At 42.9% G+C, this 17,784-nt stretch overlaps 2 protein-coding genes and 1 long non-coding RNA gene across 10 annotated transcripts in view; 1 reads left to right on the top strand and 2 right to left on the bottom strand.

Annotated features, from left to right (window-relative positions):
• The window catches only part of LOC105474135 (glutaminase 2), a 36,614-nt gene extending 32,475 nt beyond the window's left edge, over positions 1 to 4,139 (bottom strand). The window contains exon 1 of the mRNA XM_071071594.1: positions 4,121 to 4,139. The gene's annotated coding sequence lies outside the window, so the exon portion shown is untranslated. The remainder of the gene's footprint in view (positions 1 to 4,120) is intronic.
• A 5,748-nt stretch (positions 4,140 to 9,887) lies between these two features.
• The window catches only part of LOC105474129 (RNA binding motif single stranded interacting protein 2), a 96,392-nt gene continuing 88,495 nt past the window's right edge, over positions 9,888 to 17,784 (top strand). The window contains exons 1-2 of one of the 8 annotated variants that reach the window (XM_011728551.3): positions 9,888 to 10,182; positions 10,320 to 10,385. Coding sequence is in view for 4 of the 8 variants with exons in the window: in XM_011728547.3 (XP_011726849.1) it covers positions 11,559 to 11,624 (66 nt within the window). In the remaining 4 variants the exon portion in view is untranslated. Of the gene's footprint in view, positions 10,183 to 10,319; positions 10,386 to 11,230; positions 11,625 to 15,130; positions 15,225 to 17,784 lie in introns of those variants that run through there. The other 7 variants (XM_011728553.3, XM_011728552.3, XM_011728547.3 and 4 more) reach the window with 7 other exon arrangements.
• On the bottom strand, positions 10,865 to 12,239 carry LOC139356736 (uncharacterized). Its single transcript, XR_011609110.1, has 3 exons — positions 12,188 to 12,239; positions 11,751 to 11,835; positions 10,865 to 10,970 (listed from the first exon to the last, which is right to left on the bottom strand). It is a non-coding gene; the product is annotated as an uncharacterized lncRNA (long non-coding RNA).

Genomic DNA, 17,784 nt, shown 5'->3' with positions numbered 1-17,784 from the left:
ATTAGCCAGGCCTGGTGGCATGTGCCTGTAGTCTTTGCTATTTGTCAGGGGTGGTGCTGAGGCAGGAGGATCGCTAGAGGACCGTGTCTCAAAAACCAAAAAAAGAAAATAATATATTGTAAATATAAAGGGAAAAGTTCCTAGATGTTCTAATGTGCCATTCCATCACTGCCAGCCCTACTTTTACCATTTTTTCTTTTTTTTCTTTTTTTTTTTGGCGGGGGGGACGGATTCTCACTCTGTTGCCCAGGCTGGAGTGCAGTGGCAAGATCTCGGCTCACTGCAAGTTCTGCCTCCTGGGTTCCCACCATTCTCCTGTCTCAGCCTCCCAAGTAGCTGGGATTACAGGTGCCTGCCACCACGCCTGGCTACTTTTTTTGTATTTTTAGTAGAGACAGGATTTCACCATGTTAGCCAGGATGGTCTCGATTTCCTGACCTCATGATCCACCCACCTCAGCCTCCCAGAAGTGCTGGGATCATAGGCGTGAACCACCGCGCCTGGCCTTACCATTTTTAATTAGTAACATTTTTTTTCAGATGTAAATTTTGTGTTCTGAGACAGTCCATTTATTCATTTAACAAATATTTTAAAATGTTAAATTAGCCAGGTCCTGCTGAATGCTAAGGATATAAAGGTGTACAAAACAGCCACAGTCTCTGTCCTCATCAAGTTTATGCTTCTGGTGAACCTGCTCATGACTAGTGACCATATAACTAATGTATATTGATATTTTAACAATTACTTTTTCAGCACCATAGGAACAGGAAAAATAGAAAAACAATTATTTCTTACATTCAAATCTCTCTCTCTTTTTTTTTTTTTGAGACAGTCTCCCTCTGTTGCCCAGGCTAGAGTGCAGTAGTGCAATCTCGGCTCACTGCAACCTCTGCCTCTGGGTTCAAGTGATTCTCCTGCCTCAGACTCCCGAATAGCTGGGACTACAGGCCCACACCACTATGCCCGGCTAATTTTTGTATTTTTAGTAGAGACAGGGTTTCACCATGTTGGCCAGGCTGGTCTCGAACTTCTGACCTCAAGTGATCTGCCTGCCTCAGCCTCCCAAAATGCCGGGATTACAGGTGTGAGCCACTATGCCCAGCCCTTATATTCAAATCTTATATTTCACCTGAGAGTTTTAGGATATGGTCCTAATTATCTGGAAAGCAGATCTAAAGCAAATTATCTTCTAAATATATAGCAAATCAAAACTCAGGTAGAAGCTTCATTAGGAGTGCTTCTCAGCAAATGTGGTTTTCAACAAACCTCTTGCTGTTTGTGTTGTAAGTTTATCCCTAGAAATATTACCCAGTATGTAAGTTAAGAATAAGTCAGAATATTGAATATGACAACTACTTGAGGTAAGGGGCTGGCTTGAGGAAAATAGTTGAATCTTTCACTTCTGGATTCCTAGGATTATTCCTTTATTATTTCTGACCCCAAAGTACATATTTACTGGAATTATTTTATGGGCAAATAGAAAGGGTAGAATTGAGTCAATAAATCTGAATTCTGGCCAGGAGCAGTGGCTCACACCTATAATCCCAAAACTTTGCGAGGCCGAGGCAGGCAGATCACCTGAGGTTAGAAGTTCGAGACCAGCCTGGCCAACATGGTGAAACCCCGTCTCTACTAAAAATACAAAAATTAGCAGGACATGGTGATGCGTGCCTGTAATCCCAGCTGCTCCAGAGGCTGAGGCAGGAGAATTGCTTGAACCCAGGAGGCGGAGGTTGCAGTGAGCTGAGATTGTGCCATTGCACTCCAGCCTGGGCAACAGAGCGAGACTCCATCTCAAAAAAAGAAAAAAAAGAAAAATGAAGAAATCTGGATTCTGGTGTCACTTATGCTGCTATTTGACCCCTATGACCTTGTGTAAGTGAGTTTGCCTCTCTGGGATTTGCTTTTTTAATCTGAAAATGAGAGAGGACAAGGGGAAGGAACTATCCAATTAATCACTGTTTTGGTTCATTATCATCCCCACAGTCTCATACTTCTTGCAATATTTAGTTTGACCATATGAAATTGCTAGTATTCAATGATATGAAAAGATTAAGATTTAACCTATAGAGACAGCAGTTTCATTTGATTCATCCTAATTGTTGAATCAGTTGTGGGCCCTATTGGAATCATCTGAGTTATTTATTTGAGGGATAGATGAGGCCAAGGCCAAGCAAAATTAATGCCTCAGGTGTGAAGGAAACACACATTTAGAGAATAAATCTTTCTGGTAGGTGATAAAATAAAAAGAGAATACAATGAATACCACCATATAATCAATGTGGTATATTCTGGGTTACATAGAATCCATTCCAGCCTTTTCGTTCTACAATATGGTAATTTTCTAGCCCAGTGATTCTAAATGATTTCGTTCCTGTATTCCTTCAGCGTCTGGCAAAGGAAAAGTCCATTTGACAATTTTATTAGAATATTCTCTGTAGCAATGCTTGGCCAGGAATATCTGTTGCTGTAGGAGAATACAGCCTGTTAGCACTGATATCCAGGGTGTGAAAGAAATAATTCTTTAGAGCTGTCTTTTTTCTTGTTTGCCAGTGAGGTAAGTCAAAGAGGTGAAAAGACAAACTTTTCCAATTTTTAGTTTTAGACCAATTTTGTCATTCCATCCTACATCAGAAGGGGTCACGGCTAAGCTTTGCTTTACTGTGTGATGTAGCTCATTAATGTTTCTTGCCTAAGGAAACTGGTATGTTCAATAAACTGTTTTTTGTTTGTTTTTTGTTTGTTTGTTTTTGTTTTTGTTTTTTACTTTTCCCCAAGACATAATCTCATCTTTTTACCAGGAAATAAACTGAACTTTTTTTTTTTTTTTTTTTTTTTGAGACAGAGTCTCATTCTGTTGCCCAGGCTGGAGTGCAGTGGCATGATCTCAGCTCACTGCAACCTCCGCCTCCCGGGTTCAAGTGATTCTCCTGCCTCAGTCTCCCAAGTAGCTGGGATTACAGGCGTGTGCCACCACACCTGGCTAATTTTTGTATTTTTAGTAGACACAGGGTTTCACCATGTTGACTAGGCTGGTCTCAAACTCCTGACCTCAAGTGATCTGCCCACCTCAGCCTGCCAAAGTGCTAGGATTACAGTCGTGAGCCACCGCACACGGCCAATAAACTCAAATTTTGGACTATTTCCATTACATAGCATTTTGGACACAAAAGTAAATCAGTGGAATGGAAAGATAATCCACAGGGAGTATTTACACCTAGGGAAAAATGTTTATTTGGCTCTAATATACCTTGTTCAGGTCTCTGAGCCACATTCAGAGCCTCACATGCAAACTGACCTGTCTCATTGCGTTCAGACACATATACCACACCAGGTTGTCTCCATTGGAATGTCTCGCTAGGGTCCAACACATCTACAGGTAATACATTCTTCTGAGTTCTCCACCTTGATATGGAGGGGCCAATAGAGGCATGCAAACATTTTTCTTTATTTTTCTTTTTATTTTGAGACGGGATCTCACTTTGGTTGCCTAGGCTGGAGTGCAGTGGCGCCATCTCAGCTTACTGCAGCCTCGACCTTCCAGGCTCAGGTGGCTCTTCAACCTCAGCCTCCTGAGGAGTTGAGACTACAGATGTGCACTACTATGCCTGGCTAGTTTTTTGTATTTTTAGCAGAAATGGGGTTTTGCCATGTTGCCCACGTTGGTCTTGAACTCCTGGACTGAAGCAGTCTGCCCACCTCAGCCTCCCAAAGTGCTGGGACATTTTTCAGCTACATTTTGGGGTTGATCTAGCCCCTACTCCTTCACCTTGGACACTTGTTAAAAAGTTGTTTTTCAGGAGAAATCACAAGCCTATATTGAATCAGGTACAAATGTCTCTTCCCCAAAGAGGTTACAGATAGCTCTCATTTTGCTTTTTTCCCTTCAAAACAATTCCTGAGTGCTGGGTTCATGAGAACCAAGAATTAGTGAGGCATTGGCTAAATCTGGAAAAATGTGGGCAATATAATGGGCAAAGCAGAAGGGCGTCAAAGTAAATACACTGGAGGAAGTAGGATTCTTCCTCCTCCCATATACTTCCTGGATCTAACCACAGAACACCATTACCTTCCCCATCATTTCCACGGAATTCCATAACTCCTTTACAAATATACTCACCTGTAATGCCAGCATTTTTGCAGGCTGAGGTGGGCAAATTGCTTGAGCTGAGGTGTTCAAGACCAGCCTGGGCAACATGATGAAACCCTGTCTCTACCAAAAAAAAAAAAAAAAAAAATTACAAAAGTTAGCCAGGTGTGGTGGGGCATGCCTGTAGTCCCAGCTACAGGGTGGGGAGGGGTGGGGTGGGTGTGAAGATCACCTGAGCCTGGGGAAGTCAAAGCTGCCTGTTGTGAGCCGTGATTGTGCTACTGCACTCCAGCCTAGGTGACAGAGTGAGACCCTGTCATAAAATATATATACATATATATATGTTTATAATATATATACTCACCAGAATGAAGGATTTAGTTTCCAGTTTTGTTGGTGCTCTTTAACATAATACACCCTTGGCAACAGTTTGCATATCTGGGTCCTTTTACTTCTGTGGTCCCAACTTACTAGACTATACAAATTTAGATTTTTAGGCCAGGCACGGTGGTTCACACCTGTAATCCCAGCACTTTGGGAGGCCGAGGCGGGTGGAGCGCTTGACATCAGGAGTTCCAAGACCAGACTGGCCAAAATGGTGAAACCCTCTCTCTACTAAAAATACAAAAAATTAGCTGGGTGTGGCGGCAATCACCTGTAATCCCAGTTACTTGGGAGGCTGAGGCAGGATAATTGCTTGAATCCAGGAGGTGGAGGTTGCAGTGAGCCAAGATCATGCCTTTGTACTCCAGCCTGGGTGACAGAGAGAGACTCTGTCTCAAAAACAAACAAACAAACAAACAAACAAACATTTAGGTTTTTGTATTAGTTAATATAAGTAGAGCTTATTGAATTAGATCCTTCTTTATTTCCCTTCTATCTGATATTCTCTACTTGTAGAGTAGAGGAATGGGGTTAAATCTTAGCATGTAAGGAAGTCCCCCTTTTTTTCTGCCAGATTTGTTTTTATTTCTTGGATGGTAGGACTCAAAGAGAAATGGGAGCTGGGGTGTCTTGTATCTAGTGTTTTTTGATTTTGTATTATTTTGTTTCCTTTTTTTTTTCTAGCGATAAGACATATTCCACCAATTTCCAGGAGACTGAGAATTATGAAAATAATTTATGAATAATCAGGTTGTATGCTTATGGGGGAGAGGGAAGAAATTAAATTGGATGATCCCTGAAACTTTTCGAGGTATGTAGTTTAGCCTGTGTGATTCTAGGATAATCTTTTGAATGTAACTAAGATGCCAGTTTCTGGAATTGCTCACTTCAGATCTTCAAATTTGGGTTATATGATACCCAGAGGGATACACGCTGGCAGGCGGTAGAGTAATTAATCGCAATGAAGCTAGCATCTATTGGGTGTTTACCAAGTGTCAGGCACCTTCTTAAGGGCTTTATACGCATTGCCTTATTTCATTTCACTACAATTTTAGGGAGTAGATACTATTTGTTATTCTATCTTACAGATGAGAAAAGTAGGGATCAGATATGTGAGGTAATTTCTCCTAGTGCAAAAGTGAAGTATTATCTTCATTTTGCACATGGGTGAATGAGAGATGTTAAGTAACTTGGTCTAAAGTCATATAAGTAGTAACTAACAGTGGTGACAGGATTTTAATTTTCTTTTTGGAGACAGTCTTGCTCTGTCAACCCAGGCTGGAGTGCAGTGGAGCAATCTCAGCTCACTGCAATCTCTGCCTCCCAGGTTCAAGAGATTCTTATGCCTCAGCCTCCCGAGTAGCTGGGATTACAGGCATGCACCACACCCAGCTAATTTTTGTATTTTCAGTACAGACAGCATTTTGCCATGTTGGCCAGGCTGGTCTCAAACTCCTGGCTCAAAGTGATCTGCCCACCTCGGCCTCCCAAAGTGCTGGGATTACAGGCATGAGCTACTGTGTCCAGCCTGATGTCAGGATTTGAACTCAGGTCTGCCTTTTTCTAAAACTCATGGTTTTTAACTGTTTTTAATTTTTTCTTAATTTGATTTTATTTTTTAAACTTTTTATTTTATTACATATTTATTTATGTATTTTTTTAGAAATAGGGTCTCTCTCTGTCGCCCAGGCTGGAGTGTCGTGACAGATCACAGTTTACTGCAGCCTTGAACTCCTGGGCTCGAGTAATCCCTCTGTCTCAGCCTCCCCAGTAGCTGGGACTATAGGCGCACACAACCACACTGAGCTAATTTTTTTTTTTAATTTTAATTTTTTTAGAGACAGAATCTTGCTCTGTTACTGGTATGGTCTTGGAACTCCTGGCCTCAAGCTATCCTCTTGCCTCAGCCTCCTGAGTAGCTGCGATTATGGACACAAGCCATGTGCTTGGCATTAACTATTTAAAACAAATATATATATATGTGTGTGTGTGTGTGTGTGTGTGTGTATATATATATTTTAATAGAGACGAGGCTCTCACCATGTTGTCCAGCTGGTCTTGGGTTCCTGAGCTCAAGCAATCCAACCACCTTAGCCTTCCAAAGTGCTGGATTACAGACGTGAGCCACTATGCCTGGTCTCTTGCCCCACCACCCTTTTTTTTTTATAGGGGTGAAGTCTCAACTACTTAAAATTCTAAGGTATCATTAAGCATTAAGGAATGAAAAGTGAGACTATAACACATTAGGAATATTAGAATTGGGTTGGGTACAGTGGCTCATGCCTGTAACCTAGAATTTTGGAAAGTCAAAGTGGGAGGATCGCTTGAGACCATGAGTTCAAGACCAGCTTGGTCTCGCTTGTTCAAGAACAGCAATGTCACTTCTGGGTATTTACCCAAAAGATTTGAAATCAGTTCATTGAACAGATGTCTGCATTCCCATGTTTATTGCAGCACTATTTAGAGTAGCCAAGACATCAACAGATTAATGTATAAAGAAAATATGCTATATATATATAATGGAGTACTATTCAACTTTATTTATTTATTTATTTTTGAGACAGGGTCTCACTCTGTCACCCATGCTGGAATGCAGTGGCGTAATCATTGCTCACTGCAGCCTCCAACTCCTGGACTCAAGTAATCCTCCCACCTTAGCCTTCCAAGTAGCTGGGACCACAGACGTGCACTACCATACCTGGCTAATTTTTTTTATTTTTTGTATAGATGGGGTCTCACTATGTTATCTGGACTAGTCTTGAACTCCTGGGCTGAAGTGATCCTCCCACCTTGGCTTCCCAAAGTGCTGGGATTATAGGTGTGAGCTGCCTCATTTAGCCTCAACTTTAAAAAAGAAGGAAATTCTGTCATTTGTGACAACATGGATGGAATTGGAGAATATTACATTAAGTGAAATAAGCCAGGCACAAAAAGACAAATACTGTAAGTTCTCACTTATACATAGAATCTAAAACAATCAACTCACAGTAGCAGAAAATAGAATGGTGGTTACAGAAAGCTGGGGAACCGGCCGGGCTCGGTGGCTCATGCCTGTAAACCCAACCCTTTGGGAGACCGAGGCGGGTAGATCACGAGACTAGGAGTTCAGGACCAGCCTGGCCAACATAGTGAAACCCTGTGTCTACTAAGAATACAAAAATTAGCCGGGCGTGGTAGCGTGTGCCTGTAGTCCCAGTTACTCAGGAGGCTGAGGCAGGCGAATCGCTTGAACCTGGGAGGTGGAGGTTGCAGTGGGCCAAGATCGTGCCACTGCACTCCAGCTTGGGCAACAGAGTTAGACTACGTCTCAAAAAAAAACCAATGAAACCCCCACAAGTCGGGGAATGGAGGAAATGGGGAGATGCTGGTCAAACTGTACAAAATCTTAGGAGGAATAAGATTTTTTTTGTGAGCTCTATTGCACGTGTGGTTAAAATTGTTAATAATAGTGTATTATACATTTCAAAATTGCTAAAAGAGTAAATTTCATGTGTTCTCACCACAAAAATGATAAGTAGGCTGGGCTTGGTGGCTCCTAGCACTCTAGGAGGCTGAGGCAGGTGGATCACTTGCCTCACTTGAGGTCAGGATTTCGAGACCGGCCTGGCCAACATGATGAAAACCTGTCTCTACTAAAAATACAAAAATTAGCCAGGCGTGGTGGTTGTGCACCTGTAATTCCAGCTACTTGGGAGGCTGAGGCACGAGAATGGCTTGAACTCGAGAGGTCGAGATTGCAGTGAGCTGAGATCATGTCACTGCACTCCAGCCTGGGTGACAGAGCAAGACTCTTGTCTCACAAAAAAAAAAAAAAAAAAAAAGATAATGAGCCTGGGAGGCAGAGGCTGCAGTGAGCCGAGATCGCGCCACTGTCCTCCAGCCCAGGCGACAGAGCCAGACCCTATCTAAAAAATAATAATAATAGTAAGTATTTGAGGTGATAAATATGTTAATTAGCTTGAATTAATTATTCTACATTATATGTATAAGTCATAACTTCACTTTGTACCCATAAACACATACAATTATGAACTGTCAGTTTACAAACAACAACAACAGTCAGAAAACCTGCAATGAGATACCACCTCGCACCTATTAGGATGACTATTATAAAAAAAAATTCTCAGCTGGGTGCAGCTGCTCATGCCTGTAATCCCAGCACTTTGGGAGGCCGAGGCGGTTGGATTGCCTGAGCTCAGGAGTTTGAGACAGGCCTGGGCAACACAGTGAAACCCTGTTTCTACTAAAATACAAAAAATTAGCCGGGCTTGGCAGCTTGTGCCTGTAATCCCAGTTACTCAGGAGGCTGAGACAGGAGAATCGCTTGAACCCAGGAGGCAGAGCTTGCAGTGAGTTGAGATCATGCCACTGCACTGCAGCCTGGGCCACAGAGTGAGATTCTGTCTCAAAAACAAAAAAGGCCAGGCGCAGTGGCTCATGCCCGTAATCCTAGCACTTTGGGAGGCCGAGGTGGTCGGATCATGAGGTCAAGAGATCAAGACCATCCTGGCCAACACGGTGAAACCCTGTCTCTACTAAAAACACAAAAATTAGCTGGGCATGGTGTCGCATGCCTGTAGTCCCAGCTACTCAGGAGGCTGAGGCAGGAGAATCGTTTGAACCTGGGAGGCAGAGATTTCAGTGAGCCGAGATTGCACCACTGCACTCCAGCCTGGCGACAGAGTGAGACTCTGTCTCAGGGGGAAAAAAAACAAAAAGTAGAAAGAAAAATTAGACTTAAAAAAAAAAAGGTTAAATTGGGTTGATTGCCTTTATGAGTCAGGCCTTCAAGAGAAAGGTTTCTGTACCACATTGTTAGGGTAAAGGAGAAGATATCATCCAAGGGCCTAAACAGCAAGGATAAATTGGTTGAGAGTCTCTGAGAGCAGAAAAGGGACTTAAAAAATATATACTGGGGCCAGGCTCAGTAGCTTATACCTGTAATCTCAGCACTTTGAGAGACTGAGGCAGGCGGATCACCTGAGGTCAGCAGTTCGAGACCAGCCTGGCCAACATGGTGAAACCCCATTTCTACTAAAAGTACAAAAATTAGCCAGGCATGTTGGGGCACGCCTATAGTCCCAGCTACCGGGGAGGCTGAGGCAGGAGAATTGCTTGAACCTGGGAGGCAGAGGTTGCAGTGAGCTGAGATACTGCCACTGCACTCTAGCCTGGGCAACAGAGCAAGACTCTGTCTCAAAAAAAAAAAAGTATCACTGAGCGATGTCTTCATTTATTTATTTACTGCATTTGGCTGCTGTGTTTCCAATCTCAGTTGCAATTCCCACACTGAGGCTGTCCCACCCTTCCTGTGTCCCTTGAGCTGAGCAGGCACTTCCTGTCCTATTGGAAATGAAAGTTAGAGATTGGGGGTAGGGTATGTATATTTACTCTGCAGAATGCTAATACTGTCTGTTCCACTATCATAGCAAAAAAGTGACAGGGAAACTAGAATAGAGACCAGAACTTCATTTGAGGGCGGGTTTGGGCTTAATATTTGTTGTCATAAAACAGACAGGGTTAATTTATATCTCAAGAGAATACTTAGGATGGCAGCAAGGTGGCCTTATGAATGGATTTGAAGGCTTTCATTTTATATCTCTATTCCACTTGGATTGGTAGGGGTTACTGGATATCATTCTGAAGTTTTTGGTTTCCTTTCTTGTTAAGGTTACTCCTACAAAGACATTCTTTGGAAACTAATAGAGGTAAGTGTTGCAACTCTATTAGGTTCTTGACTCTGAAATTTATATCCCTTCCTAAGAATTTTGTGTTTTTATTCTGTTTGAAGCATATGCTTTTTAAGTAGGTTTTTTTTTTGTTTTTTTTGGGGTTTTTTTGACAGCTCAAAGACAACTCGAAGCAGATATCCCAACTGTGGACATCAATTTAGACATAAATTCCAGGTTTGGTGAGTTACTGTAATTGTTTCAGTTTCATGGATCTTAAAGACGAGGAAATAGTAGGGTAAAGTGTTAAATAAGATAGCCTGCAATTGTTAAAGAAATGCCTAGGCCCCAAGTTTCATGATATAGTCCAGTTTGATCATTCCTTGGAGAATCTGAAATAGGGGTGAGGGGCATCAGCCCATTGGTATGAGCCAAGAGAAACAGATCTAAGAATCTGAAACTAGTTATACCCCATACTCTGTTTTGCTTAGCTCTGCTCTTTGGTGTGTTCCTCTGTTTGTTCCTTTGTATATTAAGATCACTGCAAATGGGCTAGGTGTGGTGGCTCACGCATGTAATCCCAGCACTTTGGGAGGTTGAGTGGGCAGATCACTTGAGGTCAGGAGTTCGAGACCAGCCTGTCCAACATGGCGAAACCCCATCCCTACTAAACAATACAAAAATCAGCTGGATGTGGTGGTGGGTACCTGTAATCCCAGCTACTCGAGAAGCTGAGGCAGGAGAATTGCGGAAGGTGGAGGTTGCAGTGAGCCAGATCCAGGATTGCACCGCTGCACTCCAGCCTGGGTGACAGAGTAAAACTTTGTCTAAAAAAAAAAAAAAAATCACTGTAAATGTAAAGTAGGGGAAGCCCTGAGCTTATCTCAAACACTCTGTCTCTAACTCTGGTTTTTTCTTAACGTGTTCTCCAAGGCAATGTCTCAGGAGCCCCTTTAAAATCAAGCTTGAAATCTTATAGCTGAGATCTAAGGGTGGAAATAAAGCCCTTGTTGTCTTTATATGAGAATCAGAACTTGTTCATAGAGGAAAGGGGATAAATTTGAAAGGGGTTAGACCTAAGAACTCTGCTTTCTAGCTTTAACTCCTGAGACTGTGAAAAACAAACAAAAAATAACATCTTGGGCATTAGGACCCAGTCGAAGTGCCTCTGCCTCATTCAGACTCTGTTAACTTCTCTCAGTGACGTAAAGGAGCAGCCCGAGCTCATTCTCTGCCCGCAGCCCCCCTTCATCTCTCCCCTCCTGCTCCTTTTCTCCTCCTTTCTCCTCCCCCTCCCTTTTTTCCTCCCTCCCTCTCCCCCTTTCCCTCGCTCCCCTCCTCCCTCCCTCCCCGTCTTTCTTACCCCCTCCCTTTCTCTCGCTCTCTCTCACTCGTTCCCTAACATTAAAGAGAAAATGCTGCTATCGGTGACTTCCAGGCCTGGGATTTCGACTTTTGGCTACAATAGAAACAACAAGAAGGTAGGGAAAAGCGCTTTTTTGGTGTCTAGCTACTTCTTTTTCTGGGGATCTGGCAATGCCCTTGGTTTTTACATTCTTTTTAAAGAGGGGAAGGGGATTTCTCTCTCAAGATTCCTAATTCCTCACCGTGCTTCTCCCTTTTCCACTACTTCTTTCGGCATCTTTTCTCACCTGGTTCTGGAGTTCAAGGAACTTACAGTCTTTGTGAGGCCTGAAAAGACAGGGGAATTAAAAACAAATCAAGCTTGCAAGTTTGTATCCTTATGAAATGAAGTTAGTTTGACTTCCTGCTGATGTATCAGTCTCCACAAGGATAATATGTCATCTCAGACCCTGTCCCCCAGTCCACCCCACCCCCTACAAGATTATTTTATTTGTTGATTAACTGTTTCCATTCTCTCCCCAACCTTCCCTCCTACCCATACCAGCAGTAGTATTAGATAGCTGAAATCATAGATAGTCAGGGAAGCCACAACAGTTTATCAAGAGCTGCGTATATTCTTCTAGACTACAGATCCTACCCCACCCAGCCTATAGAGAAGGAGTCTTGAGAGACCTCGCACCTTGGGATTAAGGCACAGAGCGCTGTGATACTTTGGATCTTGCATTTGAGCTGATACTTGGAGCTCTGCAGATAGCCAGACTTTGCAGTGACCCTAGGAGTCTTTATGATTAACCCATGGCTGCCTGAGAGTTGTGCTGTCCTTGGGCAATCTGGGGAGAGATGGACAATCTTGTCCATATTTGACAAGGAATATATTTGGCAGTTTCTGGCATTTCAGGGCACACAGCATACTGATTAGGAGGAATTTCATGCTGTAGCAGGAAGAAGACGCTTTACCCTCTCTTCGTGTTATAGCTGTTCTTTTAAGAAAAAAATGTGACATGGACATTTAGGGAATCTTTTGCTCATCTAATGGAATGTTGGAGGGTGAGGAACAATTCCTGCTGCTTTCTCATGTACCAATGAGACCATTACAGGTAGATTTAAACAAAAGTGTCTGATCAATGCAGTGGGTAAATGTTTAGACCCAAAACACTTAGTGTTGATTTATGGGCTTAGTCTATGTGGTACTCATTCTGTTTATATCCTAAAGAAATATGGGTAGAGGGGAGAGGAAATGGGGAGCTATAGGTCGGAGGATACAAAGTAGTAGATATGTAGGATGAACAAATCCTGAGATCCAATGTACAACATGAGGACCATAGTTAATAAAATTGTATGTATATGGGATTCATGCTAAATAAGCAGTCTTTAGCTCCTCTTGCCACAAAGAGAAACAAAAGGGATAACTATGTGGGATGATTAATTTACTTTGTTACAGTAACCTTTCTACTATCTATATGTATCCCATAACATGTTATATACCTTAAATATACACAATGAAATTTACTTTAAAAAAGAAATGAGGCTGGGCACAGTGGCTTATGCCTGTAATCCCAGCACTTGGGAGGCCAAGGCGGGTGGATCACTTGAGGTCAGGAGTTCAAGACTAGTCTGGTCAACATGGTGAAACCCCAAATTTGCTGGGCTTGGTGGCACGCGCCTGTAATCCCAGCTACTCAGGAGGCTGAAGCAGGAGAATCACTTGAACTTGGGGGACGGAGGTTGCAGTGAGCCAGGATTGTGCCACTGCACTCCAGCCTGGGTGACAGAGCAAGACTCCATCTCAAAAAGAAATGAAATATGAGTTTATACGTATTTGTTGGTTATCAATGTATGTTTATATGTACATATGCTGACATCCCTTTATCAAATGTATGTATAGATAATACATTATATATTATACATATATATTTGAAAGGGAAATATTTCATGTGTCTTTATTCTTTTCAAACCTTGGAGAGTACCATGTGAAAATTTCTTTCCTGATTTTTTTCCCTCCTAGTCTCTCAGGTTACCCAGAACTCATTAAAATAAAATGAATTCCCAAAATGAATTGCTTCCCTATTAGAGTTTTCATGTATTTGAAGCTATCTAAAAATCTCTTTTCGTTCTCTACTCCCTCTCCCACCTTGGAGTATAGGAAAAATTTAACTAGCTTCTAAATCTAGGATAGTATAAGGGACAAGAGGTATAGTTGTGGGTTTGGGTTGAAATCTCTTCTCTTCCTGATAACTGTAAGGTTTGACAATTCAGGAATTATTGGGATTGGTGGGGGAGGTTGGATAGATACATAATTACTAATTACTAATGTATTTGTCAATTCTTTGGGTTCTTATAAGTCAATGTTATGTTCAGATATCAGGATGCGGTATCTGTGCATCACTTTGTGGCTATGCATATGACTCCTTTTGTGCCTATATAAGTTTGTGAATGCAGAGAGTTTTCATATTTTTATTTTTACTTTTTTTTTTTTTTGAGATAAAGTCTCGCTCTGTCACCCAGGCTGGAGTGCAGTGGCGTGATCTCAGCTCACTGCAGCCTCCACCTCCCAGGTTCAAGCATTTCTCCTGCCTCAGCCTCCCGAGTAGCTGGAACTACAGGAGTGCCACCACACCCGGCCAATTTTTTTGTATTCTTAGTAGAGACAGGGTTTTACCATGTTGGCGAGGCTGGTCTCAAACTCCTGACTTCAAGTGATCTGCCTGCCTTGGACTCCCAAAGTGCTGGGATTGCACTTTGAGTCACCAAGCCCGGCCCATATTTTTATTTATTTATTTATTTATTTATTTATTTATTTATTTATTTATTTTTTGAGACGGAGTCTCACTCTGTCCCCCTGGCTGGAGTGCAGTGGCATGATCTCGGTTCACTGCAAGCTCCGCCTCCCGTGATCATGCCATTCTCCTGCCTCAGCCTCCTGAGTAGCTGGGACTATAGGCGCCCGCCACCTCGCCCGGCTAGTTTTTTTGTATTTTTAGTAGATACAGGGTTTCACCATGTTAGCCAGGATGGTCTCGATCTCCTGACCTCGTGATCCACCCGCCTTGGCCTCCCAAAGTGCTGGGATTACAGGCGTGAGCCACCACGCCCGGCCTATTTATTTATTTATTTATTTGAGATGCAGTCTTGTTCTATCGCACCCAGGCTGGAGTGCAGTGGCACGATCTTGGGTTCAAGTGATTCTCCTGCCTCAGCTTCCTGAGTAGCTGGGATTACAGGTGCCCGCCAACACGCCTGCCTAATTTTTTGTGTTTTTAGTAGAGACGGGGTTTCACCATGTTAGTCAGGCTGGTTTTGAACTCCTGACCTCAGGTGATCTGCCTGCCTTGGCCTCCCAAAGTGCTGGGATTACAGACGTAAGCCACTGCACCTGGCCCCATATTTTTATTTTTATTTTACTTAATTTTTTTCCTCAACACTAGAAGACTAGGGAGGGTGTTTTTAAACTACAGCATTATTGTGTTGCTCTTTGTCTTGTCAAGTAGGGCTTACTGTGTTTCTCTGTTGTGGAAAGTGTTATAGATGCATTTGCTTATGTAATTTGTGTATTTTCCATACCCAGTTAAATTTTATTTATTTGTTTATTTATTTATTTTGAGACAGAGTCTTACCTTGTCACCCAGGCTGGAGTGCAGTAGCACAATCCTGGCTTCCTGCAACCTCAGTCTCCTGAGTTCAAGCGATTCTCCTGCCTCAACCTCCTGGGACTACAGGTGCGCGCCACCATGCCCAACTAAATTTTGTAATTTTAGTAGAGACGGGGTTTTGCCATGTTGGCCAGGCTGGTTTCGAACTCCTGGCCTCAAGTGATCTGCCAGCCTCAGGTTCCCAAAGTGCTGAGATTATAGGCGTGAGCCACTGTCCAGCCTATTTATTTATTCATTTATTTTGAGACAGGGTATCACTCTGTAGCTTGGGCTGGAGGGCAGTGCCATGATCTCGGCTTACTACAACCTCCACCTACTGGGCTTAAGTGAGCCTCTCACCTCGGCCAACTTTGATATATAACATTTTGTTGTTTGTTTTCGAGACAGAGTCTCGCTCTGTCGCCCAGGCTGGAGTGCAGTGGAGTGATCTCGGCTCACTGCAACCTCCGCCTCCTGGGTTCAAGTGATTCTTCTGCCTCAGCCTCCTGAGTAGCTGGGATTACAGAGGCCCACCACCATGCCTGGCTAATTTTTTATATTTTTGGTAGAGACGGGGTTTCACCGTATTGGCCAGGCTGTTCTCAAACTCCTGACCTCAAGTGACCTGCCCACCTCGGCCTCCCAAAGTGCTGGGATTACAGGCGTGAGCCACCACGCCCTACCTATATATAACTTGTATATAAAAGTTATTGTTTCTTACTGAAACTAATAAAAGTTATTGTAAAAATTTAACTTAGACTGGGCTCAGTGCTCACCCCTGTAATCCCAGCTCTTTGGGAGGCAGAAGCTGGCAGATGGCTTGAGGTCAGGAGTTCGAGACCAGCCTAGCCAACATGGTGAAACCCCGTAAATACTGAAAATACAAAAATTAGCTGGGTATGGTGGTGCATGCCTATAGTCCCAGCTACTCAGAAGGCTGAGGAAGGAGGATTGCTTGAACCCAGGAGGTGGAGGTTGCAGTGAGCCAAGATTGTGCCACCACACTGCAGCCTGGGCAACAAAGTGAGACTCCATCTCAAAAATAAATAAATAAAATAAAATAAAATAAAAAACATGAAAAGTAGGATTGTTTTATTTTGAAATATACACTTCACTTATCCAGAAAGATGTTTACTGAGGAGCCCATGACAGTCATAATTTTCTTACTCTTTATTGGCTGGTGGTAAATACAGGAATGCAGTCAACAAGTATGTAATGCCTAATAAAGGCAGACTTTTTTTCTCAGGAAATAGTGTTAATTTTTTTTTCCTTTCTTTGGAATTAAAATAGTTACTAAAGGGGAAAAATGTGGATTTCAAAGAGGGATTCTGCAAGATAATTTCGTGGGTTTTCTTTAAACATCAGTTTTAATGCCCTTCAATAACTTGGTTCATTAAAAAAAAAAAAAGGCTGAAGTAAAAAGAGACAGGGTCTCAACACTGTTTCTTCAATGTTTGAAGAAGTTGCCTAAGTAGAGAGATTTGAGTATAGGTGAGATTGAAAGAGGAAATGTTTGGGACTAAAGGAATTCCAAACTTGTAAAGGGCCTAACCACGCCTTTCTTGACATCATCTCCCTGGCATGTGTTATTATAATTTAACTCCTCATAGGATCAACAACCATTTCCTTTGGAAAAAAAGAAAAGGGACTGTGTTTAATTTAGGATAATTTGCCTTCCCCAACGTACTTTTCATACATTTCTATTTCTTCTCAATGTTAATATATTGAAGACTGATGGGGAGTAGGAGGTGATGAAAGTAAGACTGACTGGTGGGTACTGCCAGATCCTCACTCTTTGAGAAGCTTGTTACCTGCGATTGTTAAGAGTGTTTACTCAGGAGAGAGAAGTGACAAACAGTACTGTAATCACTTAGTACTTCTAACAGGATAGAGAATTTTCTCTGTGTATGTTTACTACTTTTCCTTCTAGTTTCCATCAAATCAAATGTAATAGGACTGAGAATTAAGAACTTGTAGGTCTACCACCTCTTGGCTGGGGCAGCTGTTCTGTTATCAGTGATAAGCTAACTCAAATGGTTAAAGTTTAGTGGTAGGCCGGGCGCGGTGGCTCACACCTGTAATCCCAGCACTTTGGGAGGCCAAGGTGGGTGGATCACCTGAGGTCAGGAGTTTGAGACCAGCCTGACCAACATGGTGAAACCCTGTCTCTACTAAAAATACAAAAAAAAAAAAAAAAAATTAGCCAAGTGTGGTGGCGGGCACCTGTAATCCCAGCTACTCCAGAGGCTGAGGCAGGAGAATCGCTTGAACCTGGGAGGTTGCAGTGAGCGGAGATTGCACCATTGCACTCCAGCCTAGGCGACAGAGCGAGACTCCGTCTCAAAAAAATAAATAGGCTGGATGTGGTGGCTCACACCTGTAATCCCAGCACTTTGGAAGGCCGAGGTGGGTGGATCACGAGGTCAAGAGATCGAGACCATCCTGGCCAACATGGTGAAACCCTGTCTCGGCCGGGTGCGGTGGCTCACGCCTGTAATCCCAGCACTTAGGGAGGCCGAGGCGGGTGGATCACGAGGTCAGGAGGTCGAGACCCTCCTGGCTAACATGGTGAAACCCCGTCTCTACTAAAAATACAAAAAAATTAGCCAGGCGTGGTGGCAGGCACCTGTAGTCCCAGCTACTGGGT

The sequence above is a fragment of the Macaca nemestrina genome, chromosome 10 (genome assembly GCF_043159975.1).
Source record: "Macaca nemestrina isolate mMacNem1 chromosome 10, mMacNem.hap1, whole genome shotgun sequence".
NCBI lineage: Eukaryota > Metazoa > Chordata > Mammalia > Primates > Cercopithecidae > Macaca > Macaca nemestrina.
Note: the sequence above shows the minus strand (reverse complement) of the source record. Positions and strands in the feature narration are given on the sequence as shown.